Genomic DNA, 22,962 nt, shown 5'->3' on the forward strand with positions numbered 1-22,962 from the left:
AGAATGTTTGAATTGATTTAAGTAAAATCAGGAAATCCTTAAAGTTTGAGATGTTTTATGAGACCAAAATAAGTCTCTTCTTAAGAGGTCCCAATCAATTGCATGCCACAGGTTTCACCGCATACAACATCTAACATGAGTAAAAACAGCTTCAAATACGAGTCGGATATGATAGATAAAATAAAAGCATCCTGAATTCCAGATTATAAAGCAAACTGAGTGCATAAAATATTGCGATAGGTTTGTGCAATTTGAATAAGTCATCTGGTTAGTAGGATTGCCAAAGGGTTATAACCGAGAGAAAAAATATGTGCATTCCCAAGTGATAAATATAATAGTCGAGCTTTAAAATAGCTATTCAAATAGAAGCTGTAAATATATACTTTCAACTGGCTTCTTCTTTTCACAGTCAATTATTTCAATTCAATAGCAAACACAAATTCAGCAACAATCTTTTGGTGACCCGGCAGTCAGCGGTCTTAGGTTCATGTATTGCTTTTCTTTTTTTAAAGAAAGCAACTTGTTTTATTCCTTTAAGCAGAGTTTCGTTTATAAAGCTGAAATCGCTTATTTAATTCCATTTTCTTTTCGAAGTATGATTTGCATGCAATTAAATTTTTTTCAGGTTACAGAAAAAACCCTTTCAAATAAAAGATTATTATTGTTTCAAATAAGAGAATTTGCTATCGATGATTGTCGCCTGTTTATTTTAATGCATTCATTTTCCATTCAAAGTTCGGATCAGGACATGCTGTGAACATAATTTGTTTACTTTTATTCAATAGTCATGCTGTGCGAAAAGCTTTTAAGAGCAAACTTGAACTTTTTACTCCACTTGATTTGGACATCCTCGTCCCATATTAACGTGACCCGTTCATTTTACATTAACCAATCAAAATGCAGTATATTCAAACACCTGTACGAAAGATGACAAAACGGTAGTGTGGTGTATGAAATTATCGATATCTAATTGATTAACCTGGTAAATTTATTGTGCTCCACTGACAAGCCAAGCAGTAAGCCAGTTCGATAATGTGATCATATTCTTTGATCTCGGCGATAATGCAAGTTACTATTACCATTAAATATAGGCTATATTCACAGGATAAATTGATATTGCTACTTAAGTCACTGACCGTTCCTTTAACTTCTTGCATCGATCATTTTGGTTGTTCTAGCTGTTTATAATTTTTTGTTTTATTGCAGTAAATTGTTTCATTTATTTGGCGTCCCAACCATTTATCAAAGGAGTATCTCGTGAATGTCTTTTAGGAGACGACCATTTGACATGGGGGGGGGGGGGGGGGGGGGGTGGACAGAAGGATTTGTTTTGGATCGATTATTTATTTTTGCAGACAAAGAGGACATGATTTTTCATTTTCTTTAAAACAAGGGACTGATTATTTATTTTCACAGCTATATTTATAATATTTGAAAACACAATTTTTAAATAAAATAAAATAATACATGTATAGTCAAGTCATTATGTACCATTTAATCAGAATTATATCAACATCCTCTGCGGAAATGAATCTTCTGAATTCCAAACTGCATATACGTGTATGGCAAACATACATGGGATTAAAGTAAGGCTGTAACTAGCCTCTTTTAAAAGTATTGCCAACAAATTCGGCCAAGCGGAGAGACGCTAAAAATAATTAACGATGGGTTATGGAGCCACTGAAGGCCACAAGAAGCTATAGAACAAATGATGCAAAATCGTGCTTTCTGGGCGTTTCCTAGACCCTTGCTTAATCTGAAAACGCAAGTTCTGTTATGATCTTTTTTTTGACAACATTTTTGTCTCAAAGCAAAATGTATAGATTCAGTGAAAGACTTAATTTTTCAGGGACAACACCAAAAGACCAATATGTAGGATAAAGCAAAAATATAATTCACATAGTTATGTATGTGGCTGCTGGTTTTTTGTTTTTTTGTTTTTTTATGGTGTTTCGGCTTGCAGAATTATTATCTTTTATACCTGTAAATTATGTGTTTTTTCAAATTAAGTTAAAAGGGCTGATTTTATCAGTGATAAAACTATGTCAAGTAAGTTTTAATAACACATTTCAATTACAACTTTATGTAGCTCCTAACTGGGATACAATTTTAAGTAATTAAGTTATAAAATTAGCTAAAAAGTCCTTATAAATAAAATAAAACTCATGATCAAGTTTAAATTTTTTTTACTAAATTAATTTCAAAAGGAAAAGAAAAACACCAAGAGAATACAGAAGGGCAATCAATGAACAAAAGACAAACTCAGGAACAGACAAAACACAAAACGACGAACAATTAAACAAACAATACTGAAAAATAAAAATAAATAAAAAACATGGATCCCGAAAAAGCAGCAGATACGTCCGATGGATAACAGAACTTGCTTCTTGAAAGTCACTTGCCGTGAAAACAATTTGTTTTGATATGAAGACAAGCTTTTGGTTTTTAAATTTCCTACACGAGGCATTTGCCTCAATGTAGTTACGACCATGTAATAAAAGTGAGGTAAGTGTTCCTAAAACAATATAACTCAAGTTAAGTGAACCCATTTTCAGACATTTTTCAAGTATTATTTTAAAATATTTAAATAATATTAATACTTTAATTATTAAAAGATTTGGAAAGTGGTTCCCGAAATGTTTTTGGAAGAAGATGATTTTTTAAGCATCTGGTGCCATCTCATACTTTCAAATAGCATTTAATAACTGGTTTAAAAGACCTGCCGAGTTATTTATTTTCAGTACATTGTCAATCAGGTTATTTATTTTCAAATTACCACAGAAAAAAAACATTCATTTTTGTGATTATCAAGGCTGAGTTATTTATTTTCAAAATCCCCTCTCCAAATATCAAAAGGTCGCACCTTACATGATTGGTTACTCGAAATAGACGATGTTGTACTTACATGTAGTTACATGGTATTGATCGATCTGTTGACCGGGTAAAATATTTTGTAGAGTGCAATTTGTATAGCAATAAATGAGCGACAATTAAATAAGATAATTTTATAAATAAAAAAAAAATAAACAATAAAAAAACAACATAGTGACAACATGAATTACCCGAAAGAAAGCATAAGGTGCATGTTGAGAAAATTCATATTAGTTACTATAATATCTAATAGATTTTATGGTGTTTAATAAAACGAAAAGGATGATATAAATTCTGAAATATATTTGTACTGGCTGCTTTAAAAACATGAAGTAAATACTTTCTTTGAACCATTATAACGAATGACACTTTAAAAGACGTGTATTTCAAAGCGGATATTATAAAAAAAAAATCCTTCAAAACATATCAACGAATTTATTTTCGTATACGTTGTAAGATGAATCTCACTCGATTAAACAAAACAACTAATGACTAGAATCGCATGAAATCATTCAACATTTATTGATAACTTTTTATAGTACCACTGCTGAGGAGAAAAAAAATGATGTTTATCAGTGAAAGAAGATATTTTAAAATTAATTCTTCTCTGTTCTCCTATATACAGTACAGTACATAACAGGATAAAATGAAATTCATCTCCAACCACTGAATCACATAACTATTGAACTAAATTCTCTGCTCTGCAGGCATGAATTATAAATTATAAATTCACATGCAGGGAAATTTTGCTGTTCTGTCGTGTCAAATTTTTGTTTAGTTTAATATCCCCAATGGTTTTGTGTAGTTGACTTCCAGCTAAATATTTGGTACCTGATGAAGTTGATTTGACTAATGCTCCATTTCTGCGTACTGTAATCAGTATTATACGTTTATTGATCTAGTACGACCACTTCTGATGGACCGTCAGTCTCCTAAGATCAGTGGCGGACCCAGAAATTTTCTTAAGAGGGGGCCCACGCCAGTCATTCTTCAGTGATTCCCTATATAATCAACCATTTTTTCCAACATAATGGGGGGGGGGGGGGGTCTGGCCCTATGGGCCCCCTAAATCCGACGCTGAAGATAATCATTTTATTTCATAAGCCAGTGGTTTGAAAGTGACCAGGTAAAAAGGACAACATAAATTATAACATTTCATCTGAAAATATTGATAGAATGCATGACAACTAAAACCTAAAACTCACCATGGAATATTTGAAGGTATGAGGAATTTGACTAAGTACGTAACACACCTGTTATCGATTGCAAAACATTAATAGTGTTAGTTTCCCTTCACTTATCTGTGTTTGTGTGAATGGTTTGTTTATTCTATATTTTAAATTTCAAATTTCAAAGTAAGAAGATACCATGGAAAGGGGAAACAAAACCTTATATATATATACATAAATATGCATAAGACTTTATGACAAGCGATTATAAAAAAAATTAAAACGCAGAGAAAGATCAGTACTGGCCCAGTTTAGAGGTGGCATTCTTCCGCTAAGATTAGAAACAGGACGTTTTGTTGGTGAGCCAGAATATCAACGGATATGTAGAATGTGCGACTCCGGACATGTTAAAAATGAACTACACTTTCTGATTGAATGCCAATTTTACAATGGACTACGTTATCAATTATTCTCTGGACTTAGTGAAACCGTATTAAATTTAAATAACAGTGAAAAGTTTAATTTATTATTGTCAGAATATCCTCGAAAAACAGCTCGATACTTAGAACATTCATTTACAAAACGCAGACAACACTTATATTTAGATATATAAAATTCCTGATGACAATCTGAATTATAACTATATGATCTATTTGAAGTGACTGATAGGTCCATTGGGCCGGGTGTAATTTAACTGAAATATTTCAATATTGTACATAATTTGTTATACACAATGTCACTATAATAAACATATTTGTATTGTACTGTATTGTATTGTTTATGTATTGTTTTTTTTTTTTTTTTTTTTTTTTTTTGCTTGAGTGACATTATCCAACCAAAAGCTGTAGTTACCTTGGCTAGTTTCTTGTAGCGAGTATATTTTTACCCTTCTTTCAAAATTATGTGCTGTTTTATTTCCATGTTCTAGTGAGTGGTCATTCTGTTGGGAGCTGCGCTGTGCAGGTTTCTGTTATTGTGTTTCGATTTTCAAATTACAGTCTGGAAAGGTAAATTAAACTGTCCAAAACTCAGTTACATAGGAATTAAAATAGATTACCTTAGCCGTTTTTTGGCATAAACTTTCGGAATATTGGGTCTTCAATGCTTTTCATTATTTGGCTTTTAAACCTTTTTGATTGGAGAGTCACAGGTGAGTCTGTTGTAGACGAAACGCGTTAAGCGTACACAGTTTTAAGCCTGATATCTGTGACGAGTTCATGTGTGACTGTGCTATGTCAGGCTTTCTGGATCGAGTGCAGTTAGTTGTTGTTAATTTTTGTAGGTGTTGGTGGTTGATGCGGTCTATAATCATTATACAGTCCAGTATTTATGGCGGTTTTTGTTGTCCATTTTTTGGATTATTGATTCAATCATGTTTATTAGAATTCTATGGTTCCTGCAATGTTGTAATAAAATTGAGAATGAAAATGGGGAATATGTCAAAGAGACAACAACCCGACCAAAGAGCAGACAACAGCCAAAGGCCACCAATGGACCATCAACGCAGCGAGAAAATTCCGCACCCGCAGAAGGTTCTCAGCTGGCCCCTAGATAAAATTATGGACTAGTTCAGTGAAAATGGACGTCATACTAAACTCCAAAACATAGAAATGTATTAAAATTAAGTCTTTTACAAAGTGAAGTAATCTTAATGAATTGTAGATTGATATCTAATTTGTTATTTGAAATAGTGATTATAATGAGATATATTCTTTATATGATATTATCTAAAATCACATATTTACAGGATAATTTGTGTAAACCATGAATTTACCCATATGAACAATAAGTACAGTCATGTAGGTGTGACAGAGTAAGTAACACGTGCTCAAGTCAGGAAAACGACCATCATAATCAATTTGTTGATAATCGGCAATGAAATATTTACAGCTTTCCAATTTTGTTCATGATTTTTTTTTGTCCTATATGCACCAAATGATATAATGCATAACTTATATTTTCAGAATCAAGCAAATTTAACACAGACTAAGTACCATATATCTTTCTTAAGAATGTCTTCGTGACAAACTAAACGACGTTCTCATGTATTTCGAAGTAAAAGAAAAGGGACATTGATGGGATATTTCCATTATAAGGTATGCACATAGAAATTATAATCAATTTCTCAGCTATTCAGAAACGCAAATTAACAGACAGAAAAAAAACACCTAGAAAATCCACGATTGACTTCAATTACAAGGCTGCAGTAAAATCGTAGACATAACGTGTTAGTGTACCATTATTGCACATATTTTAGTGTATCAATATTGCACCTATTTAAGTATATTATTATTGCACCTATTGACCTGTTTAATCTTCACCTTCGAACATTTTAAGTTTCAAATATGAGCTCAGTTTGTAGATATATCCTGAATTACTCTTCTAATTTCGAATATGCGCTGAATTTTAGAAAAAAAAACCGAAAGATACCAAAGGGACATTTAAACTCACAAGTCAAAAATAAACTGACAACACCAACGTTTTCGACTTCGTGTTTTTAGCGTTTTCACCTTCGTGTTTTCCACTTCACAATACGTGAAAACGAAAAATAACTCTCATAGCAATTACCTTTCATTATATATCAAAGAAATAAAAAAAATTGCTCTGCAGCAAAAATATATTTGTTAAAAATAATACATTTAAAGCTTACGATGCAAGTCAGACTATTTGATCGCTACATAAGTTCATATATTACGTTCAACTAACTTGATTATCATACATATAAAGTAACGTTTTCCTGACTGATTTTGTCGTTGATGTACAGATTTTTTTTCCTTCCAGAATCGGATCCAAGTATGGAGTCTGATGTCTTTATTATTGCTTTCGACAGTTTTCGTTTCTGGAGGTAAATATATAACATGAAAGAGAATAATTTATTATTGAGTATTGCAAAGTATTAAATTAACAGTAAATGTTGAATTCAAACGGATACAGATTTTAGATTGGCTTCTTTGTGTTGAAAGTTTTACTATTAGATTCAAATTGTTAATAATATGCATATTTTGTTTCAAAGATCTGTAAATTTAAGAATTGATAGTGTTTTTTAAACATGTGTTAAATTTCCTTTTTTGCAAATTTGTTATAGATATATTTTGAAATTTCCAATTTGCAAAATAGGAAATATAACACATGTCAAGTAAATTTTCTACATAAATTCAAGTGACGAGGTGCTTGCTTTTATTTTCAATGATTTGAAAAAATAAACAGCATTTAATTCTGTAGTTGGATGATATTTTCATTAAACAAGATGTTACACAAAGCCAATAAGACAGATTCGAGATTCAATATTTTATTGTAGTCTCACGACAAACATTTAAAATATATTTACACAATAAAATATTCATATAGGTACATAAAACATACATGCATACATGTAACAACAAACTTTAAATTAACATTGCATGTGCCAATCTTAAAATAATTATGAGAGACTGTACAGGCATATCAAAAACCAATTCGATATTGTACATAAAAAAATATTATAAATAATATATATGTGCGTAAGAATATCATTTAAGAATTGAATGCTTCTTTTTGTGACTTCATTGGTGTGTAAAAGCGTTGACCGAAGTACATTTTGTATGAAGCGCGGAAGCACGGTTAACGCTTTTACAACCCTATGAAGTTACAAAAAGAAGCATTCAATACTTATAATTTCATTTTTTTTTAGCTACGATCATAAAAACACGAATTTTGTCAATTTTCTATTTAATTCACCTGTGCACTTTATTGTAGGAACTCGTGCTATCACGAATGACAAGTTTTATTGTGTAATGCAATTGCTTTAAAAGGAATAACACGTGATGTGCAGTTAGCCAATCAGAATAACTTATTATAATGAAACATACATCTAATGTAATTATTAAAGTATAACATAATCAATCAGATAGAGAAAAAAAACATTTTTTCTACTTAAAATGTTATAGCAGGTTCTGGCGACACTTTCAAAAACTCGTCTCGTAGACATATATTAACTCAGTCAAGAAGTTTTAAAATCTATTGAACACTTCAGTTCATGTACAAACATTTTTTGTCAATTTTGTGCGTTATTGTATTATGCATTTGGTTGACTTTTTTTCTTTTTCTCGATTTAAAACTTAACAACAACTATAATGTACTCTCTTTTCTTTTCACAGCACAGGGTACCAGTACAACAACAGATCAGACCACTACAACAACAGATCAGACGAATGTAATCACGACTAGCAACACCAATAACATTACACAAGATGCTACAACAACCACACCAGAATTAAATACCAGTACGGAACCTTCAACTGTAATCGCAGATATGTCGACCATAACAGAGTATCAAACATCAGTGGTAGACATGACAACGGTAAAACAATTCACGACATCCGATGTAAATGCTAATACATCAGATACAGCCACAGCAACCACAGAACAAACGACAACAAGGGGAAAAACTACGACGATACACGCCACTACTACATCAGAGACAGATACAACAACAATAGAACATACAACGTCAACTGAAACTTCTACTACCATTGTAGATCAAACAACAAGTTCTGAAGTTCTGTCTACAACTGTAGATCAATCGACAACAGGGGCACAAACTAGGACCGAACAGACCACTACTCCCACAGAGGCAGATACAACAACGGTTCAAGTTTCAACGTCGACTGAAGCTCCAACTACCACTGTAGATCAAACAACAACTTCTGAAATTTTCACTACAACTGCAGAACAAACGACAACAGGGGCACAAACTTCGACAGAACAGACCACTACTTCCTCAGAGGCAGATACAACAACGGTTCAACTGACAACGTCGACTGAAGCTCAAATTACCACTGTAGATCAAACAACAACTTCTGAAATTCTAACTACAACTGCAGAACAAACGACAACAGGGGCACAAACTTCGACAGAACAGACCACTACTCCCACAGAGGCAGATACAACAACGGTTCAACTGTCAACGTCGACTGAAGCTCCAACTACCACTGTAGATCAAACAACAACTTCTGAAATTCTCACTACAACTGCAGAACAAACGACAACAGGGGCACAAACTACGACAGAACAGACCACTACTCCCACAGAGGCAGATACAACAACGGTTCAACTGTCAACGTCGACTGATGCTCAAACTACCACTGTAGATCAAACAACAACTTCTGAATTTCTCACTACAACTGCAGAACAAACGACAACAGGGGAACAAACTACGACAGAACAGACCGCTACTCCCACAGAGGCAGATACAACAACGGTTCAACTGTCAACGTCGACTGAAGCTCCAACTACCACTGCAGACCAAACAACAACTTCTGAAGTTCTGTCTACAACTGTAGATCAATCGACAACAGGGGAACAAACTACGACAGAACAGACCACTACTCCCACAGAGGCAGATGCAACAACGGTTCAACTGTCAACGTCGACTGAAGCTCCAACTACCACTGTAGATCAAACAACAACTTCTGAAATGCTCACTACAACTGCAGAACAAACGACAACAGGGCCACAAACTACAACAGAACAGACCACTACTCCCACAGAGGCAGATACAACAACGGTTCAACTGTCAACGTCGACTGAAACTCAAACTACCACTGTAGATCAAACAACAACTTCTGAAGTTCTCTCTACAACTGTAGATCAATCGACAACAGGAGAACAAACTACGACAGAACAGACCACTACTATCACAGAGGAAGATACAACAACGGTTCAACTGACAACGTCGACTGAAGCTCCAACTACTACTGTAGATCAAACAACAACTTCTGACATTCTCACTACAACTTCAGAACAAACGACAACAGGGGCACAAACTACGACAGAACAGACCACTACTTCCTCAGAGGCAGATACAACAACGGTTCAACTGTCAACGTCGACTGAAGCTCCAACTACCACTGTAGATCAAACAACAACTTCTGAAATTCTCACTACAACTGCAGAACAAACGACAACAGGGGAACATACTACGATAGAACAAACCACTACTCCCACAGAGGCAGATACAACAACGGTTCAACTGTCAACGTCGACTGAAGTTCCAACTACCACTGTAGATCAAACAACAACTTCTGAGATTCTTACTACAACTGCAGAACAAACGACAACAGGGGCACAAACTACAACAGAACAGACCACTACTCCTACAGAGGCAGATACAACAACGGTTCAACTGTCAACGTCGACTGAAACTCAAACTACCACTGTAGATCAAACAACAACTTCTGAGATTCTCACTACAACTGCAGAACAAACGACAACAGGGGAACAAACTACGACAGAACACACCACTACTCCAACAGAGGCAGATACAACAACGGTTCAACTGTCAACGTCGACTGAAGCTCCAACTACCACTGTAGATCAAACAACTTCTGAGATTCTCACTACAACTGCAGAACAAACGACAACAGGGGAACAAACTACGACAGAACAGACCACTACTCCCACAGAGGCAGATACAACAACGGTTCAACTGTCAACGTCGACTGAAGCTCCAACTACCACTGTAGATCAAACAACAACTTCTGAAATTCTCACTACAACTGCAGAACAAACGACAACAGGAGAACAAACTACGACAGAACTGACCACTACTCCAACAGAGGCAGATACAACAACGGTTCAACTGTCAACGTCGACTGAAGCTCCAACTACCACTGTAGATCAAACAACAACTTCTGAAATTCTCACTACAACTGCAGAACAAACGACAACAGGGGCACAAACTACGACAGAACAAACCAGTACTCCCACAGAGGCAGAAACAACAACGGTTCAACTGTCAACGTCGACTGAAGCTCCAACTACCACTGTTGATCAAACGACAACTTCTGAAATTCTCACTACAACTGCAGAACAAACGACAACAGAGGCACAAACTACGACAGAACAGACCACCGCTCCCACAGAGGCAGATACAACAACGGTTCAACTGTCAACATCGACTGAAGCTTCAACTACCACTGTAGATCAAACAACAACTTCTGAAATTCTCACTACATCTGCAGAACAAACGACAACAGGGGAACAAACTACGACAGAACAGACCACTACTCCCACAGAGGCAGATACAACAACGGTTCAACTGTCAACGTCGACTGAAGCTCCAACTACAACTGCAGAACAAACGACAACAGGGGAACAAACTACGACAGAACAGACCACTACTCCCACAGAGGCAGATACAACAACGGTTCAACTGTCAACGTCGACTGAAACTCCAACTACCACTGTAGATCAAACAACAACTTCTGAAATTCTCACTACAACTGCAGAACAAATGACAACAGGGGAACAAACTACGACAGAACAGACCACTACTCCCACAGAGGCAGATACAACAACGGTTCAACTGTCAACGTCGACTGCAGCTCCAACTACCACTGTTGATCAAACAACAACTTCTGAAATTCTTACTACAACTGCAGAACAAACGACAACAGGGGAACAGACTACGACAGAACAGACCACTACTCCCACAGAGGCAGATACAACAACGGTTCAACTGTCAACGTCGACTGAAGCTCCAACTACCACTGTAGATCAAACAACAACTTCTGAAATTCTCACTACAACTGCAGAACAAACGACAACAGGGCCACAAACTACAACAGAACAGACCACTACTCCCACAGAGGCAGATACAACAACGGTTCAACTGTCAACGTCGACTGAAACTCCAACTACCACTGTAGATCAAACAACAACTTCTGAAATTCTCACTACAACTGCAGAACAAACGACAACAGGGCCACAAACTACAACAGAACAGACCACTACTCCCACAGAGGCAGATACAACAACGGTTCAACTGTCAACGTCGACTGAAACTCAAACTACCACTGTAGATCAAACAACAACTTCTGAAGTTCTCTCTACAACTGTAGATCAATCGACAACAGGAGAACAAACTACGACAGAACAGACCACTACTATCACAGAGGAAGATACAACAACGGTTCAACTGACAACGTCGACTGAAGCTCCAACTACTACTGTAGATCAAACAACAACTTCTGACATTCTCACTACAACTTCAGAACAAACGACAACAGGGGCACTAACTACGACAGAACAGACCACTACTTCCTCAGAGGCAGATACAACAACGGTTCAACTGTCAACGTCGACTGAAGCTCCAACTACCACTGTAGATCAAACAACAACTTCTGAAATTCTCACTACAACTGCAGAACAAACGACAACAGGGGAACAAACTACGATAGAACAAACCACTACTCCCACAGAGGCAGATACAACAACGGTTCAACTGTCAACGTCGACTGAAGCTCCAACTACCACTGTAGATCAAACAACAACTTCTGAGATTCTTACTACAACTGCAGAACAAACGACAACAGGGGCACAAACTACAACAGAACAGACCACTACTCCTACAGAGGCAGATACAACAACGGTTCAACTGTCAACGTCGACTGAAACTCAAACTACCACTGTAGATCAAACAACAACTTCTGAGATTCTCACTACAACTGCAGAACAAACGACAACAGGGGAACAAACTACGACAGAACACACCACTACTCCAACAGAGGCAGATACAACAACGGTTCAACTGTCAACGTCGACTGAAGCTCCAACTACCACTGTAGATCAAACAACAACTTCTGAGATTCTCACTACAACTGCAGAACAAACGACAACAGGGGAACAAACTACGACAGAACAGACCACTACTCCAACAGAGGCAGATACAACAACGGTTCAACTGTCAACGTCGACTGAAGCTCCAACTACCACTGTAGATCAAACAACAACTTCTGAAATTCTCACTACAACTGCAGAACAAACGACAACAGGAGAACAAACTACGACAGAACTGACCACTACTCCAACAGAGGCAGATACAACAACGGTTCAACTGTCAACGTCGACTGAAGCTCCAACTACCACTGTAGATCAAACAACAACTTCTGAAATTCTCACTACAACTGCAGAACAAACGACAACAGGGGCACAAACTACGACAGAACAAACCAGTACTCCCACAGAGGCAGAAACAACAACGGTTCAACTGTCAACGTCGACTGAAGCTCCAACTACCACTGTTGATCAAACGACAACTTCTGAAATTCTCACTACAACTGCAGAACAAACGACAACAGAGGCACAAACTACGACAGAACAGACCACCGCTGCCACAGAGGCAGATACAACAACGGTTCAACTGTCAACATCGACTGAAGCTTCAACTACCACTGTAGATCAAACAACAACTTCTGAAATTCTCACTACATCTGCAGAACAAACGACAACAGGGGAACAAACTACGACAGAACAGACCACTACTCCCACAGAGGCAGATACAACAACGGTTCAACTGTCAACGTCGACTGAAGCTCCAACTACAACTGCAGAACAAACGACAACAGGGGAACAAACTACGACAGAACAGACCACTACTCCCACAGAGGCAGATACAACAACGGTTCAACTGTCAACGTCGACTGAAACTCCAACTACCACTGTAGATCAAACAACAACTTCTGAAATTCTCACTACAATTGCAGAACAAACGACAACAGGGGAACAAACTACGACAGAACAGACCACTACTCCCACAGAGGCAGATACAACAACGGTTCAACTGTCAACGTCGACTGCAGCTCCAACTACCACTGTTGATCAAACAACAACTTCTGAAATTCTTACTACAACTGCAGAACAAACGACAACAGGGGAACAGACTACGACAGAACAGACCACTACTCCCACAGAGGCAGATACAACAACGGTTCAACTGTCAACGTCGACTGAAACTCCAACTACCACTGTAGATCAAACAACAACTTCTGAAATTCTCACTACAACTGCAGAACAAACGACAACAGGGCCACAAACTACAACAGAACAGACCACTACTCCCACAGAGGCAGATACAACAACGGTTCAACTGTCAACGTCGACTGAAACTCAAACTACCACTGTAGATCAAACAACAACTTCTGAAGTTCTCTCTACAACTGTAGATCAATCGACAACAGGAGAACAAACTACGACAGAACAGACCACTACTATCACAGAGGAAGATACAACAACGGTTCAACTGACAACGTCGACTGAAGCTCCAACTACTACTGTAGATCAAACAACAACTTCTGACATTCTCACTACAACTTCAGAACAAACGACAACAGGGGCACTAACTACGACAGAACAGACCACTACTTCCTCAGAGGCAGATACAACAACGGTTCAACTGTCAACGTCGACTGAAGCTCCAACTACCACTGTAGATCAAACAACAACTTCTGAAATTCTCACTACAACTGCAGAACAAACGACAACAGGGGAACAAACTACGATAGAACAAACCACTACTCCCACAGAGGCAGATACAACAACGGTTCAACTGTCAACGTCGACTGAAGCTCCAACTACCACTGTAGATCAAACAACAACTTCTGAGATTCTTACTACAACTGCAGAACAAACGACAACAGGGGCACAAACTACAACAGAACAGACCACTACTCCTACAGAGGCAGATACAACAACGGTTCAACTGTCAACGTCGACTGAAACTCAAACTACCACTGTAGATCAAACAACAACTTCTGAGATTCTCACTACAACTGCAGAACAAACGACAACAGGGGAACAAACTACGACAGAACACACCACTACTCCAACAGAGGCAGATACAACAACGGTTCAACTGTCAACGTCGACTGAAGCTCCAACTACCACTGTAGATCAAACAACAACTTCTGAGATTCTCACTACAACTGCAGAACAAACGACAACAGGGGAACAAACTACGACAGAACAGACCACTACTCCAACAGAGGCAGATACAACAACGGTTCAACTGTCAACGTCGACTGAAGCTCCAACTACCACTGTAGATCAAACAACAACTTCTGAAATTCTCACTACAACTGCAGAACAAACGACAACAGGAGAACAAACTACGACAGAACTGACCACTACTCCAACAGAGGCAGATACAACAACGGTTCAACTGTCAACGTCGACTGAAGCTCCAACTACCACTGTAGATCAAACAACAACTTCTGAAATTCTCACTACAACTGCAGAACAAACGACAACAGGGGCACAAACTACGACAGAACAAACCAGTACTCCCACAGAGGCAGAAACAACAACGGTTCAACTGTCAACGTCGACTGAAGCTCCAACTACCACTGTTGATCAAACGACAACTTCTGAAATTCTCACTACAACTGCAGAACAAACGACAACAGAGGCACAAACTACGACAGAACAGACCACCGCTGCCACAGAGGCAGATACAACAACGGTTCAACTGTCAACATCGACTGAAGCTTCAACTACCACTGTAGATCAAACAACAACTTCTGAAATTCTCACTACATCTGCAGAACAAACGACAACAGGGGAACAAACTACGACAGAACAGACCACTACTCCCACAGAGGCAGATACAACAACGGTTCAACTGTCAACGTCGACTGAAGCTCCAACTACAACTGCAGAACAAACGACAACAGGGGAACAAACTACGACAGAACAGACCACTACTCCCACAGAGGCAGATACAACAACGGTTCAACTGTCAACGTCGACTGAAACTCCAACTACCACTGTAGATCAAACAACAACTTCTGAAATTCTCACTACAACTGCAGAACAAACGACAACAGGGGAACAAACTACGACAGAACAGACCACTACTCCCACAGAGGCAGATACAACAACGGTTCAACTGTCAACGTCGACTGCAGCTCCAACTACCACTGTTGATCAAACAACAACTTCTGAAATTCTTACTACAACTGCAGAACAAACGACAACAGGGGAACAGACTACGACAGAACAGACCACTACTCCCACAGAGGCAGATACAACAACGGTTCAACTGTCAACGTCGACTGAAACTCCAACTACCACTGTAGATCAAACAACAACTTCTGAAATTCTCACTACAACTGCAGAACAAACGACAACAGGGCCACAAACTACAACAGAACAGACCACTACTCCCACAGAGGCAGATACAACAACGGTTCAACTGTCAACGTCGACTGAAACTCAAACTACCACTGTAGATCAAACAACAACTTCTGAAGTTCTCTCTACAACTGTAGATCAATCGACAACAGGAGAACAAACTACGACAGAACAGACCACTACTATCACAGAGGAAGATACAACAACGGTTCAACTGACAACGTCGACTGAAGCTCCAACTACTACTGTAGATCAAACAACAACTTCTGACATTCTCACTACAACTTCAGAACAAACGACAACAGGGGCACTAACTACGACAGAACAGACCACTACTTCCTCAGAGGCAGATACAACAACGGTTCAACTGTCAACGTCGACTGAAGCTCCAACTACCACTGTAGATCAAACAACAACTTCTGAAATTCTCACTACAACTGCAGAACAAACGACAACAGGGGAACAAACTACGATAGAACAAACCACTACTCCCACAGAGGCAGATACAACAACGGTTCAACTGTCAACGTCGACTGAAGCTCCAACTACCACTGTAGATCAAACAACAACTTCTGAGATTCTTACTACAACTGCAGAACAAACGACAACAGGGGCACAAACTACAACAGAACAGACCACTACTCCTACAGAGGCAGATACAACAACGGTTCAACTGTCAACGTCGACTGAAACTCAAACTACCACTGTAGATCAAACAACAACTTCTGAGATTCTCACTACAACTGCAGAACAAACGACAACAGGGGAACAAACTACGACAGAACACACCACTACTCCCACAGAGGCAGATACAACAACGGTTCAACTGTCAACGTCGACTGAAGCTCCAACTACCACTGTAGATCAAACAACAACTTCTGAGATTCTTACTACAACTGCAGAACAAACGACAACAGGGGCACAAACTACAACAGAACAGACCACTACTCCTACAGAGGCAGATACAACAACGGTTCAACTGTCAACGTCGACTGAAACTCAAACTACCACTGTAGATCAAACAACAACTTCTGAGATTCTCACTACAACTGCAGAACAAACGACAACAGGGGAACAAACTACGACAGAACACACCACTACTCCAACAGAGGCAGATACAACAACGGTTCAACTGTCAACGTCGACTGAAGCTCCAACTACCACTGTAGATCAAACAACAACTTCTGAGATTCTCACTACAACTGCAGAACAAACGACAACAGGGGAACAAACTACGACAGAACAGACCACTACTCCAACAGAGGCAGATACAACAACGGTTCAACTGTCAACGTCGACTGAAGCTCCAACTACCACTGTAGATCAAACAACAACTTCTGAAATTCTCACTACAACTGCAGAACAAACGACAACAGGAGAACAAACTACGACAGAACTGACCACTACTCCAACAGAGGCAGATACAACAACGGTTCAACTGTCAACGTCGACTGAAGCTCCAACTACCACTGTAGATCAAACAACAACTTCTGAAATTCTCACTACAACTGCAGAACAAACGACAACAGGGGCACAAACTACGACAGAACAAACCAGTACTCCCACAGAGGCAGAAACAACAACGGTTCAACTGTCAACGTCGACTGAAGCTCCAACTACAACTGCAGAACAAACGACAACAGGGGAACAAACTACGACAGAACAGACCACTACTCCCACAGAGGCAGATACAACAACGGTTCAACTGTCAACGTCGACTGAAACTCCAACTACCACTGTAGATCAAACAACAACTTCTGAAATTCTCACTACAACTGCAGAACAAACGACAACAGGGGAACAAACTACGACAGAACAGACCACTACTCCCACAGAGGCAGATACAACAACGGTTCAACTGTCAACGTCGACTGAAGCTCCAACTACCACTGTAGATCAAACAACAACTTCTGAAATTCTCACTACAACTGCAGAACAAACGACAACAGGGGAACAAACTACGACAGAACAGACCACTACTCCCACAGAGGCAGATACAACAACGGTTCAACTGTCAACGTCGACTGAAACTCCAACTACCACTGTAGATCAAACAACAACTTCTGAAATTCTCACTACAACAGCAGAACAAACGAAAACAGGGGAACAAACTACGACAGAACAAAGCACTACTCCAATAGAGGCAGATACAACAACGGTTCAACTGTCAACGTCGACTGCAGCTCCAACTACCACTGTTGATCAAACAACAACTTCTGAAATTCTTACTACAACTGCAGAACAAACGACAACAGGGGAACAGACTACGACAGAACAGACCACTACTCCCACAGAGGCAGATACAACAACGGTTCAACTGACAACGTCGACTGAAACTCCAACTACCACTGTAGATCAAACAACAACTTCTGAGATTCTCACTACAACTGCAGACCAAACGACAACAGGGGAACAAACTACGACAGAACAGACCACTACTCCAACAGAGGCAGATACAACAACGGTTCAACTGTCAACGTCGACTGAAGCTCCAACTACCACTGTAGATCAAACAACAACTTCTGAGATTCTCACTTCAACTGCAGACCAAACGACAACAGGGGAACAAACTACGACAGAACAGACCACTACTCCAACAGAGGCAGATACAACAACGGTTCAACTGTCAACGTCGACTGAAGCTCCAACTACCACTGTAGATCAAACAACAACTTCTGAAATTCTCACTACAACTGCAGAACAAACGACAACAGGGGAACAAACTACGACAGAACAAACCAGTACTCCCACAGAGGCAGATACAACAACGGTTCAACTGTCAACGTCGACTGAAGCTCCAACTACCACTGTAGATCAAACAACAACTTCTGAAATTCTCACTACAACTGCAGAACAAACGACAACAGAGGCACAAACTACGACAGAACAGACCACCGCTCCCACAGAGGCAGAAACAACAACGGTTCAACTGTCAACATCGACTGAAGCTCCAACTACCACTGTAGATCAAACAACAACTTCTGAAATTCTCACTACATCTGCAGAACAAACGACAACAGGGGAACAAACTACGACAGAACAGACCACTACTCCCACAGAGGCAGACACAACAACGGTTCAACTGTCAACGTCGACTGAAGCTCCAACTACAACTGCAGAACAAACGACAACAGGGGAACAAACTACGACAGAACAGACCACTACTCCCACAGAGGCAGATACAACAACGGTTCAACTATCAACGTCGACTGAAACTCCAACTACCACTGTAGATCAAACAACAACTTCTGAGATTCTCACTACAACTGCAGAACAAACGACAACAGGGGAACAAACTACGACAGAACAGACCACTACTCCCACAGAGGCAGATACAACAACGGTTCAACTGTCAACGTCGACTGAAGCTCCAACTACCACTGTAGATCAAACAACAACTTCTGAAATTCTCACTACATCTGCAGAACAAACGACTACATGGGAACAAACTACGACAGAACAGACCACTACTCCCACAGAGGCAGATACAACAACGGTTCAACTGTCAACGTCGACTGAAACTCCAACTACAACTGCAGAACAAACGACCACAGGGGAACAAACTACGACAGAACAGACCACTACTCCCACAGAGGCAGATACAACAACGGTTCAACTGTCAACGTCGACTAAAGCTCCAACTACCACTGTAGATCAAACAACAACTTTTGAAATTCTCACTACAACTGCAGAACAAACGACAACAGGGGAACAAACTACGACAGAACAGACCACTACTCCCACAGAGGCAGATACAACAACGGTTCAACTGTCAACGTCGACTGAAGCTCCAACTACCACTGTAGATCAAACAACAACTTCTGAAATTCTCACTTCAACTGCAGAACAAACGACAACAGGGGCACAAACTACGACAGAACAAACCACTACTCCCACAGAGGCAGATACAACAACGGTTCAACTGGCAACGTCGACTGAAGCTCCAACTACAACTGCAGAACAAACGACAACAGGGGAACAAACTACGACAGAACAGACCACTACTCCCACAGAGGCAGATACAACAACGGTTCAACTGTCAACGTCGACTAAAGCTCCAACTACCACTGTAGATCAAACAACAACTTCTGAAATTCTCACTCCAACTGCAGAACAAACGACAACAGGGGCACAAACTACGACAGAACAAACCACTACTCCCACAGAGGCAGATACAACAACGGTTCAACTGTCAACGTCGACTGAAGCTCCAACTACCACTGTAGATCAAACAACAACTTCTGAAATTCTCACTACATCTGCAGAACAAACGACTACATGGGAACAAACTACGACAGAACAGACCACTACTCCCACAGAGGCAGATACAACAACGGTTCAACTGTCAACGTCGACTGAAACTCCAACTACAACTGCAGAACAAACGACCACAGGGGAACAAACTACGACAGAACAGACCACTACTCCCACAGAGGCAGATACAACAACAGTTCAACTGTCAACGTCGACTAAAGCTCCAACTACCACTGTAGATCAAACAACAACTTCTGAAATTCTCACTACAACTGCAGAACAAACGACAACAGGGGAACAAACTACGACAGAACAGACCACTACTCCCACAGAGGCAGATACAACAACGGTTCAACTGTCAACGTCGACTGAAGCTCCAACTACCACTGTAGATCAAACAACAACTTCTGAAATTCTCACTTCAACTGCAGAACAAACGACAACAGGGGCACAAACTACGACAGAACAAACCACTACTCCCACAGAGGCAGATACAACAACGGTTCAACTGGCAACGTCGACTGAAGCTCCAACTACAACTGCAGAACAAACGACAACAGGGGAACAAACTACGACAGAACAGACCACTACTCCCACAGAGGCAGATACAACAACGGTTCAACTGTCAACGTCGACTAAAGCTCCAACTACCACTGTAGATCAAACAACAACTTCTGAAATTCTCACTCCAACTGCAGAACAAACGACAACAGGGGCACAAACTACGACAGAACAAACCACTACTCCAACAGAGGCAGATACAACAACGGTTCAACTGTCAACGTCGACTGAAGCTCCAACTACCACTGTAGATCAAACAACAACTTCTGAAATTCTCACTACATCTGCAGAACAAACGACTACATGGGAACAAACTACGACAGAACAGACCACTACTCCCACAGAGGCAGATACAACAACGGTTCAACTGTCAACGTCGACTGAAACTCCAACTACAACTGCAGAACAAACGACCACAGGGGAACAAACTACGACAGAACAGACCACTACTCCAACAGAGGCAGATACAACAACGGTTCAACTGTCAACGTCGACTGAAGCTCCAACTACCACTGTGGATCAAACAACAACTTCTGAAATTCTCACTACAACTGCAGAACAAACGACAACAGGGGAACAAACTACGACAGAACAGACCACTACTCCAACAGAGGCAGATACAACAACAGTTCAACTGTCAACGTCGACTGAAGCTCCAACTACCACTGTAGATCAAACAACAACTTCTGAGATTCTCACTACAACTGCAGAACAAACGACAACAGGGGCACAAACTACAACAGAACAGACCACTACTCCCACAGAGGCAGATACAACAACGGTTCAACTGTCAACGTCGACTGAAACTCCAACTACAACTGCAGAACAAACGACAACAGGGGAACAAACTACGACAGAACAGACCACTACTCCAACAGAGGCAGATACAACAACGGTTCAACTGTCAACGTCGACTGAAGCTCCAACTACCACTGTAGATCAAACAACAACTTCTGAGATTCTCACTACAACTGCAGAACAAACGACAACAGGGGAACAAACTACGACAGAACACACCACTACTCCAACAGAGGCAGATACAACAACGGTTCAACTGTCAACGTCGACTGAAGCTCCAACTACCACTGTAGATCAAACAACAACTTCTGAAATTCTCACTACATCTGCAGAACAAACGACTACAGGGGAACAAACTACGACAGAACAGACCACTACTCCCACAGAGGCAGATACAACAACTGTTCAACTGTCAACGTCGACTGAAACTCCAACTACAACTGCAGAACAAACGACAACAGGGGAACAAACTACGACAGAACAGACCACTACTCCAACAGAGGCAGATACAACAACGGTTCAACTGTCAACGTCGACTGAAGCTCCAACTACCACTGTAGATCAAACAACAACTTCTGAAATTCTCACTACAACTGCAGAACAAACGACAACAGGGGAACAAACTACGACAGAACAGACCACTACTCCAACAGAGGCAGATACAACAACGGTTCAACTGTCAACGTCGACTGAAACTCCAACTACAACTGCAGAACAAACGACCACAGGGGAACAAACTACGACAGAACAGACCACTACTCCAACAGAGGCAGATACAACAACGGTTCAACTGTCAACGTCGACTGAAGCTCCAACTACCACTGTGGATCAAACAACAACTTCTGAAATTCTCACTACAACTGCAGAACAAACGACAACAGGGGAACAAACTACGACAGAACAGACCACTACTCCAACAGAGGCAGATACAACAACGGTTCAACTGTCAACGTCGACTGAAGCTCCAACTACCACTGTAGATCAAACAACAACTTCTGAGATTCTCACTACAACTGCAGAACAAACGACAACAGGGGAACAAACTACGACAGAACAGACCACTACTCCAACAGAGGCAGATACAACAACGGTTCAACTTTCAACGTCGACTGAAGCTCCAACTACCACTGTAGATCAAACAACAACTTCTGAAATTCTCACTACATTTGCAGAACAAACGACTACAGGGGAACAAACTACGACAGAACAGACCACTACTCCCACAGAGGCAGATACAACAACGGTTCAACTGTCAACGTCGACTGAAACTCCAAGTACAACTGCAGAACAAACGACAACAGGGGAACAAACTACGACAGAACAGACCACTACTCCAACAGAGGCAGATACAACAACGGTT

At 40.0% G+C, this 22,962-nt stretch overlaps 2 protein-coding genes across 2 annotated transcripts in view; both read left to right on the forward strand.

Annotated features, from left to right (window-relative positions):
- Window positions 1-7,169: 7,169 nt before the first annotated feature.
- LOC139510826 (mucin-2-like) lies at window positions 7,170-16,985 on the forward strand. The gene is made up of 6 exons (XM_071297361.1): window positions 7,170-7,176; window positions 8,177-14,247; window positions 14,636-14,720; window positions 14,942-15,357; window positions 15,974-16,083; window positions 16,892-16,985. Exons 1-6 carry the CDS (start codon window positions 7,170-7,172, stop codon window positions 16,983-16,985), a joined length of 6,783 nt encoding a protein of 2,260 aa, XP_071153462.1.
- A 4,122-nt stretch (window positions 16,986-21,107) lies between these two features.
- Window positions 21,108-22,962, forward strand: part of LOC139510827 (serine-rich adhesin for platelets-like) — a 96,810-nt gene continuing 94,955 nt past the window's right edge. Inside the window, exons 1-2 of the mRNA XM_071297362.1 lie at window positions 21,108-21,165; window positions 22,775-22,876. Coding sequence (XP_071153463.1) covers window positions 21,108-21,165; window positions 22,775-22,876 — 160 coding nt within the window. The remainder of the gene's footprint in view (window positions 21,166-22,774; window positions 22,877-22,962) is intronic.

This window comes from Mytilus edulis, chromosome 2 (assembly GCF_963676685.1).
Source record: "Mytilus edulis chromosome 2, xbMytEdul2.2, whole genome shotgun sequence".
Lineage (NCBI taxonomy): Eukaryota > Metazoa > Mollusca > Bivalvia > Mytilida > Mytilidae > Mytilus > Mytilus edulis.

Bases quoted from the DNA above. Each gene is read 5' to 3' on its own strand.
- LOC139510826 (XM_071297361.1), top strand. The intron at 14,248-14,635 runs GTTCAACTGTCA...CTACAACTGCAG, and splicing joins CAGAGGCAGATACAACAACG to AACAAACGACAACAGGGGAA. The intron at 15,358-15,973 runs GTAGATCAAACA...CTACAACTGCAG, and splicing joins CTGAAGCTTCAACTACCACT to AACAAACGACAACAGGGCCA.